At 46.6% G+C, this 22,891-nt stretch overlaps 5 protein-coding genes across 7 annotated transcripts in view; 2 read left to right on the top strand and 3 right to left on the bottom strand.

The window, feature by feature from the left end:
• Positions 1-1,484, bottom strand: part of LOC146233583 (GDP-Man:Man(3)GlcNAc(2)-PP-Dol alpha-1,2-mannosyltransferase-like) — a 2,776-nt gene extending 1,292 nt beyond the window's left edge. Inside the window, exons 1-4 of the mRNA XM_084689231.1 lie at positions 1,375-1,484; positions 788-1,012; positions 339-710; positions 1-60 (exon numbers count right to left, since the gene is read on the bottom strand). The exon at positions 1-60 is cut by the window's left edge and continues 554 nt beyond it. Of these exons, the coding sequence (XP_084545357.1) occupies positions 1-60; positions 339-710; positions 788-1,012; positions 1,375-1,421 (704 nt within the window). The 5' untranslated portion in view covers positions 1,422-1,484. The remainder of the gene's footprint in view (positions 61-338; positions 711-787; positions 1,013-1,374) is intronic.
• Positions 1,485-1,532: 48 nt separating this feature from the next.
• lrrc63 (leucine rich repeat containing 63) lies at positions 1,533-9,177 on the bottom strand. Of its 3 annotated transcripts, none has more exons than XM_084688209.1 (11): positions 8,863-9,177; positions 6,334-6,464; positions 5,635-5,776; positions 4,995-5,489; positions 4,705-4,839; positions 4,370-4,530; positions 4,066-4,164; positions 3,703-3,839; positions 2,750-2,833; positions 2,163-2,402; positions 1,533-1,923 (listed from the first exon to the last, which is right to left on the bottom strand). In XM_084688209.1, the coding sequence occupies exons 3-11, from the start codon at positions 5,729-5,731 to the stop codon at positions 1,854-1,856; spliced, it is 1,518 nt and encodes a 505-aa protein (XP_084544335.1). In that variant the 5' UTR covers positions 5,732-5,776; positions 6,334-6,464; positions 8,863-9,177; the 3' UTR covers positions 1,533-1,853. The 3 variants fall into 3 exon arrangements, with proteins under 3 accessions (XP_084544335.1, XP_084544333.1, XP_084544334.1); XM_084688207.1 differs by having other exon boundaries at positions 1,533-1,903; positions 8,863-9,174; XM_084688208.1 differs by lacking the exon at positions 8,863-9,177 and having other exon boundaries at positions 1,533-1,903; positions 6,334-6,920.
• Positions 6,695-14,845, top strand: lcp1 (lymphocyte cytosolic protein 1 (L-plastin)). Its single transcript, XM_084688206.1, has 17 exons — positions 6,695-6,782; positions 6,876-7,072; positions 9,061-9,152; positions 9,452-9,612; positions 9,735-9,858; positions 10,230-10,362; positions 10,570-10,651; positions 10,835-11,000; positions 11,126-11,268; positions 11,647-11,742; positions 12,017-12,212; positions 12,537-12,615; positions 12,788-12,902; positions 13,340-13,473; positions 13,560-13,680; positions 13,846-13,970; positions 14,499-14,845. Exons 3-17 carry the CDS (start codon positions 9,086-9,088, stop codon positions 14,629-14,631), a joined length of 1,875 nt encoding a protein of 624 aa, XP_084544332.1. The 5' UTR covers positions 6,695-6,782; positions 6,876-7,072; positions 9,061-9,085; the 3' UTR covers positions 14,632-14,845.
• Positions 14,846-15,075: 230 nt separating this feature from the next.
• On the bottom strand, positions 15,076-19,186 carry cnot11 (CCR4-NOT transcription complex, subunit 11). Its single transcript, XM_084688210.1, has 7 exons — positions 18,562-19,186; positions 18,213-18,377; positions 17,962-18,114; positions 17,427-17,629; positions 16,584-16,786; positions 16,172-16,268; positions 15,076-15,668 (listed from the first exon to the last, which is right to left on the bottom strand). Exons 1-7 carry the CDS (start codon positions 18,878-18,880, stop codon positions 15,471-15,473), a joined length of 1,338 nt encoding a protein of 445 aa, XP_084544336.1. The 5' UTR covers positions 18,881-19,186; the 3' UTR covers positions 15,076-15,470.
• Positions 19,187-19,403: 217 nt separating this feature from the next.
• On the top strand, positions 19,404-22,342 carry rpl31 (ribosomal protein L31). Its single transcript, XM_084688211.1, has 5 exons — positions 19,404-19,482; positions 20,146-20,252; positions 21,524-21,649; positions 21,892-22,004; positions 22,272-22,342. The coding sequence occupies exons 2-5, from the start codon at positions 20,146-20,148 to the stop codon at positions 22,301-22,303; spliced, it is 378 nt and encodes a 125-aa protein (XP_084544337.1). The 5' UTR covers positions 19,404-19,482; the 3' UTR covers positions 22,304-22,342.
• The last annotated feature ends 549 nt before the right edge of the window (positions 22,343-22,891 follow it).

The following is a 22,891-nucleotide window of genomic DNA, read 5'->3' as shown; positions in this document are numbered from 1 at the left end:
TACAGCACCTTGCCAGCGCTCAGCAGGGGGTTGGCGGAGATGTAGTCTGCGTTGTTAAACCTGGAGGACAGAACATGGAGCTCGTCACGCGTTGGATGTCTGGAACTGGATGTCGGAGGCCGCCTCTTATCCAGTCCACTAATGAACTCATGAAAACAGAATGTAATCTACTTAACAAGTAATGAACTTAACGTGTAATTTATGTAATGGGGGGGGGGGGGGGGGGGAGAGTTGAACCTGCAATCTTATAATCCACAGTCACATTCTCTACATCACTGAGCTACACCTATCCCACAGTATATATCCCTACAACTGGAGGAAGCAGGACATGTACCAACCTGGGGTTCCTCTCTCGCACCACGGACAGCATGTCGGTGCTGACGGTGGGGTAGTGAACATAGCTGCCCACCCTGCAGCCTCCCAGGTAGCGGAACACGGGCAGGGTGAACGCGTAGCCCATGGAGTCCACGTAAACATCAGGGACGTGGGACGTGAGGGCCTCCCAGCCCAGGAACAGGGAGCCCAAGCTCTGGCCCAGCAGGGTGAAGTGCGGGTAGGAGCTAGCCTCCACCAGGGTGCGGTTTTTCAAGAAGACGAAGTTCACCGGGCGAGGGAGATGGATGTTGAACCGCTGCCGGGCACCTTCGGTGATCTGCTCCCCTGTTACTCCTTGATCGCCGGTGTACACCACGAAAGACATGTTAGGGTATCTGCAGAAGGAATCAAAAGTTTGTGTAAAAACAAAAAGACTTAGGCGCTCTAATAGTATTCGACTTCGGTAGCCTACCTGTTCTGGAGGGCTCGGATGGCGCACCAGAGCACCCGCTCCCCGCCTCCCCCGGCGTTGCAATAGGGATGGAAGAAGGCCACCGTCGGAGCGCCGTTCTGTGAGATCGTTTGGGCTTTGCGACAATTTTGCAGCCACATCCGGACGCCCATGATGAGAACGGCCAGTAGCAACGTCAGCACCACGCTCAGGTAGATGCATGGCAAAATCAACGACCACAATAATCTGTTTGAGATGGGCATAATATTACATTTCACTCGCACAAATTAAGCGAAGCTGAAAACAAGTGAGCACCGACGTTGTCACATACAAATCTATTCTTGAAACCAGACAATTGCTTGCGAACTCTATGCACCATAATGCAAAACAAAGTATTTTCTTCAGCTAATGCGATAGTATCTATACTGTGTTGTGCTATTTTAGCTAACTTCGCTAGTCTAGCAAACAGACTACGTACGTTACGCTGTTACGTTAACCATTAGGCTACAAGTCAACTTAAATACTAAATCGAAACTAGTCATCTGTGTCTTCTGCACATTTGACAAATATTAGAAATGACAGTAGATCTTCAAGCATATGATTATTACCTGATTAAGTCGCACAAACACAAAGACAGATGATCATGCCCAGCCATCTTGACAATGCAACAACAGTCCTTTGACTCAGGAAGTGTTTGTAAACGCAGTCTAAGAGCGCTTCTGTGATTGGTTAAAAAAGGACATTAACAGCAACCCAGTTCGCGATATTTTAGATGGCGTTTCTTTATTCAAATTTTATTCACAACAGAAAAAGAAAAATTGTTAAGTGCCATAATTATAGCTCCTAAAAGCAACTTCATGCAGAAGGTCTGATATTTTAGAAAGTTAGTGTCAGTTTAAGTTAGTTAACATCAAAATGTTAAATTCTAACACAGTCTCAGTTAAGGTTTATGCTTCTTCTCCATACAGTAGGCTTGACAGATTATCCGTCTGTTTCCTGAAGTTTGAGTAGCAAGCTGGAGTGCAGGCGTAAAAGATCAAGGGAACTCTGCGCAGACCAAACATGTTGTGACAGGGTCGTATGATCCTCAGTCCAGGGCCGTACAGACGGCCTTGACAGCAATCACACACCCCTGCCCTGAGGAGAGACCAAAACACCTGCAGTTCATAAAGGTCTGCCATCAAATCAAGCACATCGCACAATATTTACATTGTATCACAAACACTAGATAAGTAGTGTAATAATAATGTATTCATTTAGCAGACGCTTTTATCCAAGGTGAATAACCGAGGGGGATTTGAACCTGCAATCCTCAAGATGGCTGAGGATCTCTCTTAGGACTGCAGCTTCAACTTGGACGACCCCCATCCCTTAAAGCGCTGGCTCTCGTTAATACCTGCTGAGAGCCAGCTGTGCTTCTGTCGGCAGGCTGGCGTGGTGCAGGCCGGGCAGGGCCAGCGAGAGGGCGTGGGTGGATAAGTGGCCCAGCGTCTGTGGGGAGTTCCTGCTGTAGCTCCTGGTGAAGGCGCGGTGCATGTAGTTGTTGGTGATGTTGAGCTGGCTGATGGGTAGGCGCAGGGCCCCGCAGGGGAGACCAGGCAGCTGGTTACCCTCCACGTTCAGATGCTCAAGGCCTCTAGGGTGACAAGGAGCTGTGTTACTTAGGGTCTGTTTCAGTCTTCAAAGCCTTGTACTTGATTAAGGAAGGGTGCTAATAAGGCCAATTCACACTGTCCCAACAACGTCCAACAAACACCAAACATTCTACTTTCGGATTTAGAGTGTTTGGAGAAATAACTGTCGTTTTCACACCACCCCAACAATCACCAACAGGCACATCACACCAAACCAACACAACCTAATAACTGTTGGCTGCTGGTGTTTGTTGATGTTTGTTTGTGAAGAGTGAACTTGCCTTTACTGTGCGGGAAGTGATAGATGGGTTATATAATATCATGTAACATAGGCTGCTCGGCATGCTACCTGAGATTGTGGATGTGTCTGGACAGTGAGGAGAGGAAGTTGTATGACACGTCAAGACACTGTAGGCATGGCAGCTGGTACAATCTGCACGGTGAGAGATAAACAATGCATACACACAAGGATGTCATTCTGAAACGCCTCCTTTACACAACGTACTTACACCACTTCTGCAATCGCTGCTGATGTCTTTTTCCACCAGCTACCCCCAGCAGTCAGAGACACAGTGGCGTTGTGAAAGCAGATGATTGGTGACATCAAGCCACGCACCCTGACACAGGACTGGGGACAGTTGGCCTGAGCCCTCATCCCTCTTTCATAAGGACTACTGGCTCTGTCAGGCCAAATAGTGTCCTAGGGCCAAATAGTGTCCTACCTTACGTCACAATGCCGTTCAGAAGCAAGGACGCGTCCGTCGCTATGCCGACCTTAAATTCCTGAGATATCTAATTGTGCTAGCAGGAAACTGTCATGGTTGCTATACTGGTTACTAGGTAGGAAGTTTTGTATTTAGGCTTATTTAAACCAGTTTATTCTACTCTACTATTTAAAGTTTTCACTCGCTCAACATTCCCGAGACAGCAACGCGCGCAGGTAGAATACTATACGTGTTGCCTTCCCGGTCTGTTAAAATTGACGCTAAATAAGTAATTTTGTTGACGAAAACAACTGGCTAGCTAGCACCAGCTATCGAACGAGTGAAAACTTTAAATAGTAGAGTAGAATGAACTGGTTTAAATAAGCCTAAATACAAAACTTCCTACCTAGTAACCAGTATAGCAACCATGACAGTTTCCTGCTAGCACAATTAGATATCTCAGGAATTTAAGGTCGGCATAGCGACGGACGCGTCCTTGCTACGGAACGGCATTGTGACGTCAGGTAGGACACTATTTGGCCCTAGGACACTATTTGGCCTGACAGCTCCACAGTGCACACACACACGCCAGTCTTACTCAGCAGGCAGAGAGGAGATCTTGCAGAAGGAGATGATGAAGGTCTTGAGCCTGAAGAGTCTGTGGAGGCCAGGGGGGATGTCCTCCATGGGGTTGTCTCTCATCTTCAGGGTCTCCAGTCGTGTGAGCTCATAGACCTTGCATGTTCAGAGGAGGACACAAGGAGGAAGGTCTCTGAGGAACCGACTGAACTTTGAATAGGTCAGGTCCACAGACTTGTTTTCAGATCCACCTCACCTCTAATTTGACAGACGGCCTAATTTAGGAAAATGTGAGACTTACACAGACACCATGGGGGGTATTTAAGGTGAACTGGAGGTATGTATATAAATATATGTATTGCTGTATTGTAAACCGTCTCACCTCAACAGGAAAGACCCTGAAGTCGTTGAAAGACAGGTTGAGGTAGACCAGACTGTGTGCCAGCTGAGACACATCAGGGAGGACAGCTATGAAGTGGGCCTGAAAAACACAGAGTATCCCTTAGATGGGGACAGTTAGAAAAACAGAACAACAACAAAAGACTATATTCCTCTTCCACTTCCTGTTAGCTTTGAGATACAGCCGTTTCATTTCCTTTTACTACAATGCATGTGTGAAACATACAGGGGTTTTGTTTCGGACCAAAAAGGCCTGCGAAGCTTAAGGGAAGTTACACTGAGCAAACCTTCAAGCTGAGGGCCTTGCCCCCCTCTGACAGGCAGTCCAGGATGGCTAGCTCCGAGGGGCTCATCGCTCCCCCCGCTCCACCCTGGCTGAACGGGGAGGTGGTGCGCCGTGAACCCTGGAAGTGTTTGGTCGTCACAGAGTTCAAGATCACCTCAGTCGCTGCTCAGCAGAAGGGGAAGGAAGGGAATTTGCAAAAGTGAAAAAAAAAAAAAAACTAATATTAAGACTGTTGATTAAAATACTGTCCAGCATCACTGTCTATATACATCTTTTTAAATTGATTTATTGAAATATGAGGTATATGCACACCGCTATGTAATTAGATGTTCTTACCTTGGATAGCCTGTCTTTCTTCCGGACACCAGACTTCAACTTCCTTCTGTTCACACCTGGAAGCCATGCTTACCAAACCTGTTTGTCGACTAGTAATCTGGGCCTGGACCTCCATGTGAACCAATGCTGTCAGCTCTGATTCAAATCACATACACAAGCATGGACACACACACACACACACACGAAAGATTCCCACGCACACATCATCAAAGATCGATCCATCACAGGAAGAGAACTACACACACAATAGTCTGCCCCCTGATCCCCTCTGTTTCAGGTGGGTCACGCACCACACATGACCTGCCTCCAGGGAGCCCTTCTCTTCGGCTCCTGCGCTGCGTCACAGGACATGAGCTGCTTCCACACCTCTGTCTGCCGGCCCCTGTGCAGCTCCGCCAGGAACAGATCCACCAGTTTCCGGTAGTTGCAGCGAGACAGGACCGCTTCCTCCAGGCCCTCCAGCGACTGGGCTGCACCGCCGCCATTTTGGATCCGCAGGAAGTCGTTGAAGCAGAAGCTGGGGGGAGAGGGTTCGTACCGGCGGTCTGTCTGAAGGAGGTCGAGGAGGGGGATTTTGGGGAGGGTGCGAGGGGGCCTGCAGGGAAAGCCTTCACTCATCTTAGACAGCAGCATGGAAGGAGCGGTGGTCTGAGCGGAGGCAGGAGGAACCCTGAAAGTGAAGTCATCGTCTCCTGACAGGGACACCTGGTCGCTGTTCTCACTCCACTCTGTAGCACTGCTTTTACCAGACCTTCTCACTGAGGGCATCGACTCCACAACCGTGCCTGGTGGACGTAAATGAAAACATACCCTTACAATTACATTGTATTCATTTAGCATATGCTTTTATCCATATTGGATAAACTAAATACTACGACTTAGTAGTGAGTTTTTTGTGACACACAGCAGTAACGAGGGTATATATTCTACCTGAAAGTGTACAGGGGGGCACAGGTCCAATAATGGGGGGAACTTTTTTGGGGGGCAAAGGCCTCCGAAGAAGAAGTGTTGCTCTATCAGTAGACATGGTGTTTCCACTATAAACCTATTATTTCCTGTTAGTTTTTGTCATCTAGGAGGAAAACAAGAACAGATCATGCTCAAAACACAGTTAGTATTAGATAGTATCTCTGACCATGAAGTCATAATTGATGTGCTAACCCAGAATATCTAGTTTGACTGCAAGGAACAGGACGTGCAGGGTAGGCCATTGCTGTTGAAGGTCTTTACGGAAAATAATGAATAGCCTGCATTTTAAACGCATTTTGTGTTATTAGAAAGCATTAACATTTTGAAATCAGTCGTGATGTTGATATGGTAGATTAGTTTACACATAACGTACATGCACAATATGTGTTTTGTGATTTTGTATCTAGGAAGTCTATGCTGCTATAATATTTTAATTTACTTTGCTATCTGTCGTTTTTTGGCTCCAGAAATTGGCTACTGTAGCAAAGCCATTGACAGGTGACCTCCAGACAGCTGTCTATTTAAATAGCTTGCTATGTTAGCTGGGCGAGCAGCACTAAATTGCTACATTTGCTTAACCCCATTATCCGTAATAACACGCAATGCTTTTTCCAAGGGAATAAGTTGAATACTGTTTGGGTTAGTGAGGAGAGGACTCACCGCTGTGATTTCCTTGTCCACTTTTCACACTGAGTTTGTGATTTTCCCGGTTTAGAAGAGTCCTTAGCAACATCCATAGCAACCGTCATTGATGAAAATCTGGCTCCAAGCTAAAGACGCCCAGTCAAGTACTGGGTTTGTAAAATAAAGGAATTTATTTTTTACTTTACATCTAATCCAGGGTGCAGTTGTTCTCTAGATTTAAAGTATGTTGATATCGCCTTTTAAGGGCTCTCAAGTTTGATAAAAAGTTGTGCTGGTGATGTTTCTGACTGACAGGGGCCCCCAAAAAATGAAAAACTAATAAAAATGATAAACTTGTATTTTTTCTTCATGGGGCCCAAAATTCCAGGCGGCGCCCCTGAAACTGGGTAGCCTTTAGGCCCGGTTTGATGGGAACCCCGATTTCATCCCGATTACCATGTAAACTGGTTTCGTGGTCATCCCAGGTGATTTATAGTCCTTTTAAAACAGTTTCACCTTGACAGCTCTCACCAGCATTTTACCATATAAAGACAAAACCTCTTTTATTCCTGTTTCAGAAGTGCTGCATTTCACTTCCTTCCTGTAGCCTACGTTTGAATAGATGTCGTCCCACTTATAAGACGAGAGCAGTGCATTGTCAGTCCGTCCGTCAGTCAGTCAGTCAGAGCACCACCAGATCCCCTGTGGAAGAGTGTTCAACCCAGAGACAGACCACACACAGACGGGCCAGATAGTCCGCTCTCACCTCCCTCAGGTAACCGTATTTATTTGAATGTATCTATTTATTTGTGTGTGTGTGTGTTTGTGTGTGTCTGCTACATTATATTGAGGATGTTAAAACTAACGCCTACTATGGTACTAGAGCTATAGTATCACACAATGTTCTAAACACTTTACTGGACAAGGTCTTTCTGATGCTGTGGGCAACTAAAGGGGGCATTATAATAGTCCAGTGTTAATATGATCAAACATCTACATTAACCGCTTGGATCAAATCTATAAAACAGTGAATTCATTGGCTTCATTATTCCGATCAGTAAGATGTAATAGTAACAGTATTCTTCAGCAAAGCAGAGAATACAGAGAGCAGAAGCAGATAGTGTTTGAATTGCAGTAAGGCACAACAGGAAGTTTGTGGTTTGTGGCAGCAACTGTTCAGTCTCTAAACATGAGCCAACATGAGAACACATTTGAATTTAAAAATTAATATAAATTCTATAAAAGAAAAAAATTGCCCATTTGTTTAAAATACATCCAACAAATCTAATCGATGCAAGGTTTTCTATTAGATTTATGTTGTAACTCCAATGCTGTCTAAAAGGGAACCATGACAAATTATTTTTTGCCATTTTGAGTAATGTGTCTTTGAATAAAATGCCTTGATGATAGTGGTCAGACCCATCAATGGTTTTTGAACATGGCTTTTGAAGGGATTCCTACATTCCAGTTTAATATGAAGACAATGGCAAAATGCTCTGCTCCATATCACAAGATCCTATTGCAGCTTACGTCTCTTCCTGTTTGGTCTGTTTTAGTCGTTTTGAAATCATCATAAATCTGCAGCCAATGAAATAGTAAAGATGTGTTCAGGATCAGTGGAAACACATCATGCATGTTAATCATTCAGCAAGTGGTAAATGACCTCACGTTTGCCATGATTAACTTCTGTAGGGCAGATGAGAAGCACAACGCCTCTTATTATACTTCTATTTTCTTTTAAGATGACGTTCACTTCTGCTTCTGACCCCTGTACAGGAACAAGCGAACATAGACACATAAACCATAGGGTTGTGTGTCCTATGAATTCAGTGAATGAACTTGAAGGACAGTTGTACAGCTCAGGGTCTTGGGACCCTATTGATACCCAAATGTTAAACATTTAAAAAATATATATTTTATTGTGCTCTATAAAAGGTTTCTCTGGCAGATTTTCTCTATTCTGTGTTGAGAGAAGAGCACATAATACTCATCTCCAAACTTAACACCTTCAGATGCGTTCAGCTAGAAGCAGCGTTACAGGGCTGTGGTTTAAAGGCCTTAATGGAAACCACAATGACATAGCATCCGTTCCTCCTGTATGTTAGCCTCGCAACCTCTTCTGCTACAGGGCCCATTGTCAGAGCAGTGCAGAAGGGTGTAATGCAGAGGCGTGCACACACACACACAGTCACAACACAGACTGACATGGGCTGTCCATCATGGGGCCGGCCTGTCTGCCTTGCTGAGTATATTCCCTTCTCTGCTATATCACATGGGACCTGAGTATTATCCCCATGGTTATGTCTATGTGCAAGTGGCACTCACAACAAAGTGCCACAATCTATGAACGTCTTCAGAACTTGTCAGAGCTTTATTGCGAAATCGCAACAAATCAAGAACTGAAGTTGAAGGGTGATGAAACGAGGGGGAAAAACGTGACAGGAAGTTTCTCACTCCAGTACCAGAAGTACCTAAGAGGTTTCAACATGACTCAGAAGAGACAGGAAGCCACGTCATAACAGTCCAGTACAACATTCAGGTCAAAGGAAACAAGGCAGCCCTTACCTTATGGCTTTTCTTCCTGTTTCCACTGTTGAGCCTACTCTTGGAATCAGCAGAGTTGGGAGCATCTCAATGTCTGCGTATTAGGAAGCACATCTCAACCGTTTATGAGGTCACTCACAGCCTTTGTAGAGGAAAGATAATCCGTTTTCCCTTTACTGGGGATGTTCTTCTTCTCAAAATGTCTCTTGTTGGTTTCAGATCCCACTGCTGTTTGTGTCGCAAGATGGCCGCCCCCGCTCCGATTGCCCAGGAGGAGTTAGAGGAACTGAGAGAGGCGTTCGCTAAGATTGGTGAGGCTGACAAAAAGTTCCCTGAGTTGTCCAGCTTACTTCCTTCCTAAAGATGAATATTCAATCATTCATTTGAAAAATCGATTGGTAGTTAGTAGGTATATTTCTGCATGAAACAGCGATGTGCTGTCTAAGGTAGTTGTTAATGTAATGTTTATCTATGTAGATTTGAGAGACGGGATATTACCCAATGCCCATACCTATCTTCCTCACCCCCACCCCCCTCCTCCACCCACACATACACACACATACTATCTGGACACTTGTAAATGACCTTTGACCTTCCTGTTCTGTTCCAGATGTGGACAGCCAAGGGCACATCAGGACAGGTGACCTAAACGACCTCTTCAAAGCCGCCAACCTGCCTCTGCCTGGGTACCGCGTCCGAGAGGTCATCCAGGATCTCACCAGCACGGGAGAACAGCACGATGGCAAGGTCACCTTCGACGAGTTTGTTGACGTAAGTTCAAGTATTTACAATCAATGTCAAATGGCAGACCAATAAGGATATAGTGATGACGCAGATATGACACTCACACAGCAGGAGACAGAGAAGGTCTCACCATGGTCTTCCTCACACAGGTGGTCCACGGGCTGAAAAGCTCAGAGGTAGCCAAGACCTTCAGGAAAGCCATCAACAAGAAGGAGGGACTGAGGGCCGTGGCCGGGACCTCCGAACAGTCTGGGACTCAGCACTCCTACTCCGGTTAGAGACATCCGTTAACAAGATTTTTAGAGGGAATTGCCTTTAACGAAAATTCTGTAAGGATCATTACAAGACCCGTTTTACTGCTTATGTCATTAAGAAACTGCTTCACTCGCTAGTGCACAATAGTAGAACCTGTTGAAGTTGTATAACGTTCATCAAGTTGTTTCACTGCAAAGTTATCTATTTTCTGTCAACCTGAGTAAACAGTTTAATTGAGGAACCACCATTTCACGGAATAGGAAACATGCATCAACCCAGACTTCCTTGTTTGTATTCTCTCATTTGCCAATCAATTAACCAATAGGACTGTATTACATTATGTAACTGCACATGCACAAAATAACTAACAAGTTTGTTTGTGTTGACAGAGGAAGAGAAGGTGGCGTTTGTAAACTGGGTAAACAAAGCTTTGGAAAAGGACCCAGACTGCAAGCATGTTCTGCCCATGGACCCCAACAACGACGACCTCTTTACAGCCATGGGTGATGGGATCGTTCTCTGGTAGATGGATACTACTGAATCTATCATCTCACTGCTGTTTGATGTACTTCAATTACGTGAAAACTGTCTGAGAAGGAAAATCCCTATAGTTTACCTCTGCCCTGGTTCTGGTCCATTTACAGAGATGAAATTACAAGAGGACATGTCAGATGTTATAAATGTATTGTTTTAGTCCACTACCTCATTTGTTTTCTTGTGACCTCGTAGTAAGATGATCAATCTGTCTGTTCCTGACACCATTGATGAGAGGACAATCAACAAGAAGAAACTCACACCTTTCACCATCCAGGTAACCTTTCCTTCTTCTCTTGCACGACATCTAAGACTTAGAAATCGATGCACTCATTGGACAAGTAGCTCTGGCTAAGCGTTCTGATTGGCCTGGAGGGCGTTGGCCTGGGTGAGGAGACTTATAGCACCCTGTCACGCCTGCTAGCTGCTCCGTCCTTCATGCTGTTGTGTCGGCCTGCAGGAGAACTTGAACCTGGCGCTGAACTCTGCCTCGGCCATCGGTTGCCACGTGGTGAACATTGGTGCGGAGGACCTGAAGGAGGGCAGGCAGCACCTGGTGCTGGGGCTGCTGTGGCAGGTCATCAAGATCGGCCTGTTCGCCGACATCGAGATCAGCAGAAACGAAGGTGTGTGTTTGTGTGCTATGACTCTCCCATGACCTTAATGTACATATTATACTTGTATATTGGAAGTCATGGGTGTTTAATTTGCATGTGTGTGCGTGTGTGTGTGCGTGTGTGTGTGTGTGTAGCCCTGATGGCCCTGCTGAGGGATGGAGAGACCCTGGAGGACCTGATGAAGCTCTCCCCAGAGGAGCTGCTGCTACGCTGGGCCAACTATCACCTGGAGGAGGCCGGCTGCCCCAAGATCAACAACTTCAGCTCAGACATCAAGGTGGGTCTCACACACGCCCTACATGCTCACTCAAAGACACACACACACACGCCCTACATGCTCACTCAAAGACACACACACACACCCCCTACATGCTCACTCAAAGACACACACACACACACACGCCCTACATGCTCACTCAAAGACACACACACACACACACACACGCCCTAGATGCTCACTCAAAGACACACACACACCCTACATGCTCACTCAAAGACACACACACACACACACACGCCCTACATGCTCACTCAAAGACACACACACACCCCCTACATGCACACACACACACACACACATTCACTAATGCCATGTCCTTGCACACACACACACAGACATCCAAGTTCTCTGATGTCATCTGTTGTCATGTTCCAGGATTCTAAGGCGTACTACAATCTGCTGAACCAAGTTGCACCTAAAGGTGATGAGGACGGAATCCCTCCTATTGCCATCGATATGTCAGGAGTGAGAGTAAGTTTTCATGTTGGATTATCGATACCCACTAACCACTGCAAACACAGCCATGCAGTGGTCTTACTGCAACTAGGAATCATAGTCATGTAAGTGAACATATTAAACATGGTGGATCTTGTGGATCACACTACCTATGCAAACGTAGCCATCAAATGTAGTGGTCATACTGCAACCAGTATGACTTTATTAATGGATTGTTTTAGTCCTGAATCATACATATGAATCATATGAACGTGAGGTAACATGTCCCCCTTCACCTGACTCTCTGCAGGAGAAGGAAGACCTGAAGAGAGCAGAGTGCATGCTGGAACAGGCAGACCGACTCAACTGCAGGCAGTTTGTCACGTCAACCGATGTTGTTCGGGGTAACCCCAAACTGAACTTGGCCTTCATAGCCAACCTGTTCAACAAATACCCTGCTCTGAAGAAGCCAGAGAACCAGGACTTTGATTGGAGCTCTATTGAGGGTACGTGTCTGAGATGCCGGGCTTGGGAACATCAGGGGCGTGGGGCTAGTTTCAAATGTGGGTAGGGCAGATTCTTTTTTTCTTTTTTATAACTGATAATGTGGTCGTTAAATATAATTTTCTTAATGAGAAGTTGTGGGAGGGGGGGCAGGTCTGCCTTTCCTAAAGAGGGTGGGGAGGTTCCATCCAGTATTTTGTAACTTACTTCACTGGTAACATCTGCTGAGTACTCCAGGAAGACAAAAACAACACCTAGCTAAAATCTTCCTTTGTGAAGCCTCCTTGTCATTTCTGACCATAACCAGTCGTGTTTGTCTGATGAAGGTGAGACCAGAGAGGAGAGAACCTTCAGGAACTGGATGAACTCTCTGGGTGTCAATCCTCGTGTAAACCATCTCTACGTGTAAGTAATGACACGCCATGACGTGGCGAATGTTCATTCGTGTTTTCACCCTTGTGTAAGAGAGAGTTCATGCAAGTGTAGGGAATTCATTTGTGTGTGTATGTGTGTGTGTATGTGTGTGTGTGTGTGTGTGTGTGTGTGTATGTGTGTGTGTATGCGTGTGTGTTCACAGGGACCTGGCTGATGCCCTCGTCATCTTCCAGCTATATGAGAAGATCAAGGTGCCGGTGGACTGGGACAGAGTTAACAAACCTCCCTACACCAAACTGGGCAGCAACATGAAGAAGGTAACACAACAGTGGATGTCTCTGTCACAACAGCAACGCCAGTGGGGCCTGAAACCCAGCAAGACACATTTAGACCAGCACAGTAGTACACCCTGCCTCCAGTAGTACACCCTGCCTCCAGTAGTACACCCTGCCTCCAGTAGTACACCCTGCCTCCAGTAGTACACCCTGCCTCCAGTAGTACACCCTGCCTCCAGCAGTACACCCCGCCTCCAGTAGTACACCCTGCCTCCAGTAGTACACCCCGCCTCCAGTAGTACACCCCGCCTCCAGTAGTACACCCTGCCTCCAGTAGTACACCCTGCCTCCAGTAGTACACCCTGCCTCCAGCAGTTCACCCTGCCTCCAGTAGTACACGCTGACGAGGACTTAGCTCCATCACAAGGTTCCTGCACTACAGCAGGATGCCCTAACGAGGGTCATTCTGTCCATCCTAGCTGGAGAACTGCAACTACGCCGTGGAGCTGGGCAAGAAGGAGGCCAAGTTCTCTCTGGTGGGCATCGCCGGACAAGACCTCAACGAAGGGAACCACAAACTGACCCTCGCCCTGCTGTGGCAGCTGATGAGGAGGTAAAAGGACGAGAGAAAGTACAGCCATGATCTTGCATCCTGGAGATTCAAATGTTTGATATTGTGGACCTTCCATCGTACGTCAGGTACACTCTGAACATTCTGGAGGAGCTGGGTGACGGTCAGAAGGTCAACGATGACACCATCGTCATCTGGGTCAATGAGACTCTCTCCCAGGCCGGGAAGAGCACCATCTCTGGGTTCAAGGTAGGCTGCATTCACACTGCTGTGCAACCTAACTATGACCACAGTGCCTAGCTTATGTGCTAGCTGGCTAATACTTTCCAATAGAGGCTTTTGTGTAATACTTGTCACTGTGAGTGTAATTCAAGTGATCTACCAGATCTACAGACTCTCTTTCTGTCTCTCCAGGATGGGTCCATCGGCAGCAGTCTGCCCGTCCTGGATCTGATCGATGCCATCCAGCCCGGCTCCATCCGTTACGACCTGCTCAAGATGGACGACATGACAGAGGAAGAGAAACTCAACAACGCCAAGTACGTCACGACACCTTTATGGGAACGCACTTTGTTATGATGTTGTTATAGCTCAGGGGAAGGCAAACCCAATGCCTGCATGTTTCTTAAGACTGCTTCTGGTTCCAACTGAAGCATTGGGGACCGGCCCATACAAACTCACAAATTAGATTCAACTTCATTGTGAAGGGTACAGGTACAAAGCCAATGAAATGCAGTTAGCATGTAGGGAGTCAGATGGCTGAGCAGTGAGTCGGGCTAGTAATCAGAAGGTTGCCGGATCGATTCCCCATCATGCCAAATGACGTTGTGTCCTTGGGCAAGGCACTTCACCCTACTTGCCTCAGGGGGAATGTCCCTGTACTTACTGTAAGTCGCTCTGGATAAGAGCGTCTGCTAAATGACTAAATGTAAATGTATCTAACCAGATGGGCAAAATAATGAGATTTATGTGCATATGTATGTCCAGACGGTTGTTGCCAACCCTGAATGAAAATGTTCACGTTGTTCATCTCTCTAACCCTGTCATGTTGCTGTGTGGGTTGCCAGGTATGCCATCTCCATGGCGAGGAAGATTGGAGCGCGGGTGTACGCCCTCCCAGAGGACCTGGTGGAGGTGAAGCCCAAGATGGTGATGACCGTGTTTGCTTGTCTCATGGCCAGGGGGATGAAGAGAGTTTAGGGGGTCGCAGTCTCACCTCCTGCAGGATTTACTGCATCACTCAGGGATGGCAGCCAAAACCCATTTAAAAACAATGTGCTATTCCTCAAAACTGCCACTTGAGAACTGTCACATTGTCCTGACACAAATGGAGGATGATAAGCGATGATTTTGTCTTTGATTGAGAAATATGAAATAAACACATCAGGGTAATAACTGATTTTTTGTATTAAAACTTTGTTTTTACTTTTGTTTTTTGTTGAATATCACTTAGCCAACCAAATATTAGAAATGTACACTCCACTAGCTCTGAGCTGTCTGTGCTGCTAAACAACTCAGAGTTTCACTGGCTGTCTGGAACATGTCTACATGGGACAAATCTTCATTTTTCATCTCATCTATTTTAAAAACACAGAACCCTTGTGTCCAACAACTGCCACGGGAATCAAACCGCAAACCAAAGACAACTTTTAACATGTTTTAATGAAACAAAACGGACAAGCATCCATCTGCAAAAAGGAGGAAAAAAACACTTGTTCAAAATTCCATTTCAAAATATGTCCATCCTTTTTTCTCCCAGAAAAGAGAAAAAAAACTTGAGAGTTCAGAACAAGACTTCAGACAGGGGCTAGAGAGAGTGAATACTGTCTGGGTATATATTCAGCCTTGATATATCTTCTGTGTGAGTAGAGAGAGAGAGAGATAGAGAGGGTGGGGAGCTTCTGTGTGAGTAGAGAGAGAGAAAGGGGGGGGGGGGGGGGGGGCGCTATTTCCTCTTGTTAGCTTTCTCTCTATGGGAGCAGGCTTTATTTGGCAGGTTGAGCCTCTGCCACATTTCTATGAAACCCTGCTGTAGACCATTATTTGGCAGGCTTGGCCTCTGGGGGGTTTTCCCCTGTGTCCAGGGTCTTGAGGAGCCGGAAGAGGCCAGCGGCCTCTCGTATGCGGCTGAACTCGATGCAGAAGGCCTGGACCTCGATGAACAGGTCCTGGACGTTGATGATCTTGTTCCGGATCAAAGACTGAAGGAACACACAGACCAGACGAACCAGACGGTTCTACGGAAGGAAAAAAGAAGAGGGGTGTTGAATGACTTCAGAGAGCTGTGGTCGGTGAGCTGAAGCCAGCAGGTTCTGAGCAGTTTCCTTTCTAAAAAAGAAAGATTTGTGTTGGCTGATGTCACAGACCAAGATACTGCTGCTTCAGCTACTGTGTGAAGTAGAGAGCACACAGAGTCTATTGGCCGTGTCTTAGGCTGTGGTCACATCCTGCACATTCTCTGAACAAAGGGTGGAGGACGTGGGCATGTTGGGTTTCTTAACATGTGCAGGTCAAAAGTTGACCAATGTTCTGCTGTGTATTTTGAAAATACCATTGATAACAGTAAAAAGGCAGTTGGTATTAAATGAAAGCACTTAGACCTCTGATCCGTAAGTAAGCTTGGTGTGGGGATTGTGGGTTTGCCTCAATGTGAACTAAAGCATTTAACTCTCGCAGCCTTAAGCCTGGCGCCTTTAATCAGATTACACCCTGAGCTCCAGAGCCACTGTCTCTCTCGTACCTGCATGTACTTGTCCTTTATCTGTTCACAGGTGGAGATGCAGTTGGAGATGTACAGGTGGATGAACTCAGGCGGGAGGTCCACTGCAGTAGTCAGCCTTTAGAAACACAGATCGTTGTTACATTAAAAACATCCCCTCCCAAAATATGTTATCAAGTCAATCATGAAAACCAGATTTCTAAACAGACGCCTGTACCATAAAACGAGTTAACTGAATTAAACAGGCATATGTCAGGGAAAGTAACTGCCCGAAGCCTGGTTTGTTCGGTAAACTCCCTTTATGGAACAGGCCCCTGGTCAAGCAACATCCATTTCCTTCTTATTGTTTGTCTGATGTTTTCAGACTTTGATTACCCCCCCCCCCCCCCAAATCCTGGAAGGTAGCCATCCGTCTGCCAGCCCTGCTGCCTACCTGTTGACCACTTCCATGGAGTGCAGGGACATGTCCATGTTGACCAGCACAGAGAAGTACTCTGTGATCTGGCTGGACTGCATCAGCTTCAGCAGCATCTCGATGGCCACCAGGGGGTTGTTCTCCACCAGGTCTGGCAGTTTGGCGGGGGTCAGGCCAATGTGGTACACTAGCTTCAGGTCCTTCTCCAGCTCCCCCAGAAGCTGTAGGGATGTGGGGAGGGATGTGGAGAGGGAGGGAAGGATGTGGAGATGGAGGCAAGTGGGGAGGGATGTGGGGAGGGAGGGATGTGGAGATGGAGGGATGTGGAGAGGGAGGGAAGTGGGGAGGGAGGGATGTGGAGAGGGAGGGAGGGATGTGGAGAGGGAGGGAAGTGGGGAGGGAGGGATGTGGAGAGGGAGGGAGGGATGTGGAGAGGGAGGGAGGGATGTGGAGAGGGAGGGAAGTGGGGAGGGAGGGAAGTGGGGAGGGAGGGATGTGGAGAGGGAGGGAGGGATGTGGAGAGGGAGGGAGGGATGTGGAGAGGGAGGGAGGGATGTGGAGAGGGAGGGAGGGATGTGGAGAGGGAGGGAGGGATGTGGAGAGGGAGGGATGTTGCCAGGGATGAAGACAGAGAGAGAAACAAAGGATATGTTATGATTTTGAAGATGAGAAAAACTTTCTTCAGAGCCTCCAACGACCCTTTTTCACTTACAACATTTCCTCCTGAACCACAGTGCTACAGCTTCAATAGCGCCTCTTTTTTGGGGTACCACTTCAGCTGTAACGCATTCAAACTGCCTTCTAAAACTCCATTTCCCATGCTGCCCGGCGTGTGAGTGTGATGGACACGGGTGGGCTCACCTGGGACTGCTGCTGGGCCGACAGCGGGCTCTTGAAGGCCTTGGACATGATGCGTTTGATCTCCACACCCGTGCTGTTCTTCACACACATGGAGCGGTCCCACTGGATGCTGTGGTCGGGCTCCGTGGGGTTCAGCCACGCCAGCTCGTCCTCGCACACGTGCAGAGGAGGGGGCGGCCGGATGAACTCTGGGCGGAAGTGACCTGACGAGCAGAAGATGGTCAATCTTTTTGTTGTGGCAAAAAAAGAAAATGGTTATTTTCTTTTTTACTCTACATTTACATTTTAGTCATTTAGCAGACGCTCTTATCCAGAGCGACTTACAGTTAGTACAGGCACATTCCCCCCGAGGCAAGTAGGGTGAAGTACCTAGTTTCAGAACTGAAAGACTTAATCTGCAGGTTCTTTGAGATGTTTATGTATGCTCTTACTGTGGTACTACTGTCATTATACAGGGCTGACAAACCCATATTGAAATGTCCCTTGTTTTAAACATCCATCATCTGACATCTTGCTTGACAGGTCTCCAACTTACTCTCCAGGGGAGGGCGGGGCCCCGTCACCAGAGACTCTGTGATCTGATTGGCCACTGAACTGTCAAATCCAGAGTTGGATGAATCAGGGTCGGGGTCGTTGAGAATGCTGGGAAAGCTGGCCTTGCTCTGAGTGGGCAGTTCTGACTGGCGCTCTGGCAAACAAGCAAGAGGTGAGGCTGGTTATTTTGACTTGGAAGAAGCCAACTTAGTTCATGATTTTGTTTACTTTTCATAAGAACGTGTCCGTTACCTGCCAAAGCCAGCTGAAGTCCGCTGATGTCTATGGACTGAGGCATGTTCCCTACGTCCATGCAGGACACCTGTCGAGGCGTCTTCTTGAACAGCTCTCTGGGAGGAGCCAACATTAGCTGGGACAGGAAAAACTTCTCTGGTTGTGTGATGGGCGGCAAAAATCCTGTAAATATTAAAATGAAAAGTGACAAATTCGAATTAGCTGTTAAGAATAAGAGTGAACACTTACCACCCCCCCCCCCCCCCACACACACACACACACACACACTTTCTCAGTCTTACTGAGTCTTTCCGTCTCCATCACTTAGCCTACTCATAATCAAACACGTTCAGACTCAGAAACATACCGGACAGAGGTTCCTCTTGCTCCTCTCCAGCAGATGTAGGGTTCAGCAAGTGAGCAAAGACAGCAGCGAATGGGTTGGCTGCAAGAGGCTCGGTGCGGTACATCTCCCATAGCAGGTAGAGAGCAGTCAGGCGCTGAGGAGAGCTGGGCAGAAGGTCAGGCTGTTGAAGTAGCATCACCAAAACCGAGCCGACTCGGAAATGTTCGGTCTTTCCGAAATAATGATGGAAGGCAGTTGAAAGACTTTCAAAAGTGTTGGTGCATGCCTCTTCGGATATGATGCCCAACAGATTGGAGAGCTCCTTTGGGGCGAGCGTCATATTTGTTGAAATGTTTGACAAGCTAGCTAGAAAATGCTCTTTGCTCGCGCTAGTTAGCTAGCTAACGATAGCTAGCTAGCTAGCTAGCTAGTATGTGAAGTCATGATTAAGTAAAATTATATAGCGTATCAAAAAATACATTAATCTACTAAAGGCTTACATAACAACCTTACTGAACTATTAGGCCTTCATTTAGAACAAATGTATTCGTGCGAAATGAAGAAAGTTGTCTTTCACCGCTGTCATGTCCATCAGTTTCTACTTCATTCACAACATTGGCTCGTCGTTGTTTGAACTCGCCGATGACCCGACAGCGATCGAGTTGCATGACGGGAGATGATGTTCATGAGGGTCCATTGGCTGTATTTTAAACAGACTTTCCGATTCATTCTATTGGTTTGTTATTGATACTGATACATTATTGACATATGCTCTATTTTTAAAAACTATTTACATGGTTAACATCACACATACGACTTTGTAAGATATTAATGCCTTAATACGAAGGCAATATTTTGCCGACCCGGACATAAACGAAATCTCCTACGCGTTTACTACCCACAATCCTTTGCGACTTCCTTTCCGACTTTACTCGGGCAGAAGTGAGTACTGTTTTTCAAAATCACCTTATTTATCTTATGTCATCCAGGCTATGAATGCATGTATTAAACAATTATCATACCCGGAGTACAAGATAAGTCGCCCAGGTTCCTGAAAAGTAAATTATTATCCATCCGAGCGTGACAATTCGTGTACATTAGCAATAAAATAAAGAGCGATTTTGCCTTTGGCCAAACAGCCGGACCTTTACCCTGGATAGTGTCAAACTAAGTTGGCTACCTTTCGGTAACGACTCTACACTTCAGTTTGTAGAGTCGGTGGATATGATGGGAGCTGTCCGGTAGTATATGCATGCATATGTCTAGTCAATATGATGAGTATCAAAGCCAGTGAGGCACCGGTAACACTAAGCTGGTAGCCGGCAACCAAGCCACAGCCAAGAAAGTCTGTCAATCAGTACTCTTGCGTAAAAGCAAACTTGTCATTTGGCCAGATAAGCAGCTGTAGAGTTAAATGCAGTAGTTAAGGATATCTAAGAAAATAAGTGGCCAGTAACAACATTGCTTGCATGACATGTCACGCCGTTTGACACTTGTCAAGCGCTCAATGGATTGATTGTAACCGTTTGTGCTACCTAGTTAAAGTCTATGACTAGTTATCGATATAGTCTACTACACAGTAAATAACTACCAACTCTATTGTAGATGGCGCCTACCAAGAAGGGAGGTGAAAAAAAGAAGGGTCGTTCTGCCATCAACGAGGTGGTGACCAGGGAATACACCATCAACATCCACAAGCGCATCCATGGCGTGTGAGTACACCAGGGTCATTGCTTCTTATGCATGTGCGGTTTTCCAGTCACGCGGTAAAGGATACTGTGTTGTCCAAGTTTGTCATGTCGATTCCACGGTCTTAAAACATGCTGGAAAGTTTGTTGACCTGCCAGTGAATTAGCTCTTCCTAGATTTGGAAAATGCTTGATTCCATAATTGATGTCTGAGGTAGTAGCTTGGCTGTTATTTGACCTGCACTTCTGAAAGGTGTGCAGGTACTAACATTACTTTCATAAGAGTCTAACAGTACTTGTTGTTGTGCAAATCCTTTAAACAGAGTTGAATGAGGTGGTCTAAGTCATGGGTATGTTTCGGGACTGGCAACCCTGTTTGTCTGCTTCCATGGTGATTTGATTGGCATGTGATGGAAAGACAGTACTTGGTTGATGGACTGCTGGTGGTGGTGAACACTGGCACCAAGTCAGACTTAAAGCATTATTTAATAACAGGCGTGTGGATTTGTATACATTTACTTGCGGATGTGGTTTGAGTAGCCTGAGGGTGTTCAATGTACTCTCTTGTTGGATCACAGCAGGTAGTCTAGACCTGCAGACTAGTCAGTCTCTTGTTAGATCACAGCAGGTAGTCTAGGCATGCAGACTAGTCAGTCTCTTGTTAGATCACAGCAGGTAGTCTAGACCTGCAGACTAGTCAGTCTCTTGTTAGATCACAGCAGGTAGTCTAGACCTGCAGACTAGTCGGTCTCTTGTTAGATCACAGCAGGTAGTCTAGGCATGCAGACTAGTCAGTGTCTTGTTAGATCACAGCAGGTAGTCTAGACCTGCAGACTAGTCAGTCTCTTGTTAGATCACAGCAGGTAGTCTAGACCTGCAGACTAGTCAGTCTCTTGTTAGATCACAGCAGGTAGTCTAGACCTGCAGACTAGTCAGTCTCTTGTTAGATCACAGCAGGTAGTCTAGGCCTGCAGACTAGTCAGTCTCTTGTTGGATCACAGCAGATAGTCTAGGCATGCAGACTAGTCAGTCTCTTGCTAGATCACAGCAGGTAGTCTAGACCTGCAGACTAGTCAGTCTCTTGTTAGATCACAGCAGGTAGTCTAGACCTGCAGACTAGTCAGTCTCTTGCTAGATCACAGCAGGTAGTCTAGACCTGCAGACTAGTCAGTCTCTTGTTGGATCACAGCAGATAGTCTAGACCTGCAGACTAGTCAGTCTCTTGTTGGATCACAGCAGGTAGTCTAGGCCTGCAGACTAGTCAGTCTCATGTGCTTCCTGTTGCCCGTGTGCAGGTCCTTCAAGAGGAGGGCTCCCCGTGCTCTGAAGGAGATCCGGAAGTTCGCCATGAAGGAGATGGGGACACCTGACGTACGCATCGACACCCGTCTGAACAAGGCTGTGTGGACCAAGGGAGTCAGGTGAGCAGCCTCGCCAGGCCCTCTGTTACCTTAGATTTCTAGGGTGACTGTTGTCGTGGTGACCAGGGGTGACTGTGTTGTCCTTGATGGTGAAGAGGGTTAACTGTGTTGTCATGGTGAACAGGTGTGACTGTTGTCGTGGTGACCAGGGGTGACTGTGTTGTCCTTGATGGTGAACAGGGTTAACTGTGTTGTCATGGTGAACAGGGGTGACTGTTGTCGTGGTGACTGTGTCGTTGCAGGAACGTACCCTACCGCATGCGCGTGCGTCTGTCGAGGAAGCGTAACGAGGACGAGGATTCTCCCAACAAACTGTACACCCTGGTCACCTATGTCCCCGTCACCACGTACAAAGGTGAGGCTGGCTGGAGAGGGTCATGGACAGGCATGCTGAAAAGGATTAGGATTATTCAGAAGTGGATATGACCTGCACCTGTTTACTTACAGCTGCATAGCATGCCCACTTCATTCAAATCCAGCATGTGCATTGGATCTTTCACACGGAATGTTTCCCCCCAGACCAGTTCCATTGGAACTAGTATTCCATAACGTTTTTAGTCTTTGCTGTTTGCAGGATGTGTGTGTGTGTGGTTGTTGACTGTGCTTTCTCTTTTCTCCACAGGTCTGCAGACAGTCAATGTGGACGAGAACTAGTTTGTTCGCCGTTGTGGAAATAAAAATCGTAAAAGGAAACTGTGTTTGGCGTGCTTACTAGGACTCAGGGACGTTCCCATGGCAACACAACAGGCCTACATGTGTTTGATGCCATGCAGCTGTTAGGATGCGGTAGGGTACTATTTACAGCCTGAATCGTTTCAAACCCCACCGCCCAGCAGGGGGCAGTGCGGCTGGCCTGAGGGTTGCCTGGTCCCATTTCCCCTCCCAACAGAAACAGGAAGATTTGGGGGCTTAAATATTTAATGATAAAACATGTAACCATAAAATGAAATGTATAGATTGTGTTTTTAAAAGATCAAAACAAAGGTAAACACTCTTAACGTGTATTTGGTCAATCGCAGTGTACTTTAGTCACATGGTGAAGTCATAACTGGACGACTGCACTTGTTCATTAGTCAACATCATTCATCACAGCAGATTTGAGTCTGGCTCATGACAGACCAGGCACAGTTGATTGTGTTAAGTGTCACCCAATGACAGGAAGTTCCTTATGGCTCTTCATAGTACTGGTCACATTTAAGGCTTCAATGGTTTGAGATATAGGTATGTTTGAAAATGACCATA

This window comes from Hypomesus nipponensis, chromosome 23, assembly GCF_054491055.1.
Source record: "Hypomesus nipponensis isolate SF chromosome 23, ASM5449105v1, whole genome shotgun sequence".
NCBI classification, from domain to species: Eukaryota; Metazoa; Chordata; class Actinopteri; order Osmeriformes; family Osmeridae; genus Hypomesus; species Hypomesus nipponensis.
This window is presented reverse-complemented; position numbering and strand designations above follow the sequence as displayed.

What these genes read in the sequence shown, in the direction of transcription:
- lrrc63 (XM_084688207.1), bottom strand. Translation starts at nt 5,731, where the DNA reads ATGTCTACTGATAGAGCAACACTTCTTCTTCGGAGGCCTTTGCCCCCC. An exon ending in CTGGAGGCAGGTCATGTGTG is followed by an intron (nt 4,840 to 4,994) that starts GTGCGTGACCCA and finishes GATTTGAATCAG; the next exon opens with AGCTGACAGCATTGGTTCAC. An exon ending in ATCTCCTCTCTGCCTGCTGA is followed by an intron (nt 2,834 to 3,702) that starts GTAAGACTGGCG and finishes CTCACCGTGCAG; the next exon opens with ATTGTACCAGCTGCCATGCC.
- cnot11 (XM_084688210.1), bottom strand. Translation starts at nt 18,880, where the DNA reads ATGACGCTCGCCCCAAAGGAGCTCTCCAATCTGTTGGGCATCATATCC. An exon ending in GCCCCGCCCTCCCCTGGAGA is followed by an intron (nt 17,630 to 17,961) that starts GTAAGTTGGAGA and finishes TCTGCTCGTCAG; the next exon opens with GTCACTTCCGCCCAGAGTTC. An exon ending in TCCATGGAAGTGGTCAACAG is followed by an intron (nt 16,269 to 16,583) that starts GTAGGCAGCAGG and finishes GTGTTTCTAAAG; the next exon opens with GCTGACTACTGCAGTGGACC.
- rpl31 (XM_084688211.1), top strand. Translation starts at nt 20,146, where the DNA reads ATGGCGCCTACCAAGAAGGGAGGTGAAAAAAAGAAGGGTCGTTCTGCC. An exon ending in GTGTGGACCAAGGGAGTCAG is followed by an intron (nt 21,650 to 21,891) that starts GTGAGCAGCCTC and finishes GTGTCGTTGCAG; the next exon opens with GAACGTACCCTACCGCATGC. An exon ending in CCCCGTCACCACGTACAAAG is followed by an intron (nt 22,005 to 22,271) that starts GTGAGGCTGGCT and finishes TTTTCTCCACAG; the next exon opens with GTCTGCAGACAGTCAATGTG.
- lcp1 (XM_084688206.1), top strand. Translation starts at nt 9,086, where the DNA reads ATGGCCGCCCCCGCTCCGATTGCCCAGGAGGAGTTAGAGGAACTGAGA. An exon ending in GACTCAGCACTCCTACTCCG is followed by an intron (nt 9,859 to 10,229) that starts GTTAGAGACATC and finishes TTGTGTTGACAG; the next exon opens with AGGAAGAGAAGGTGGCGTTT. An exon ending in GCACCATCTCTGGGTTCAAG is followed by an intron (nt 13,681 to 13,845) that starts GTAGGCTGCATT and finishes CTGTCTCTCCAG; the next exon opens with GATGGGTCCATCGGCAGCAG.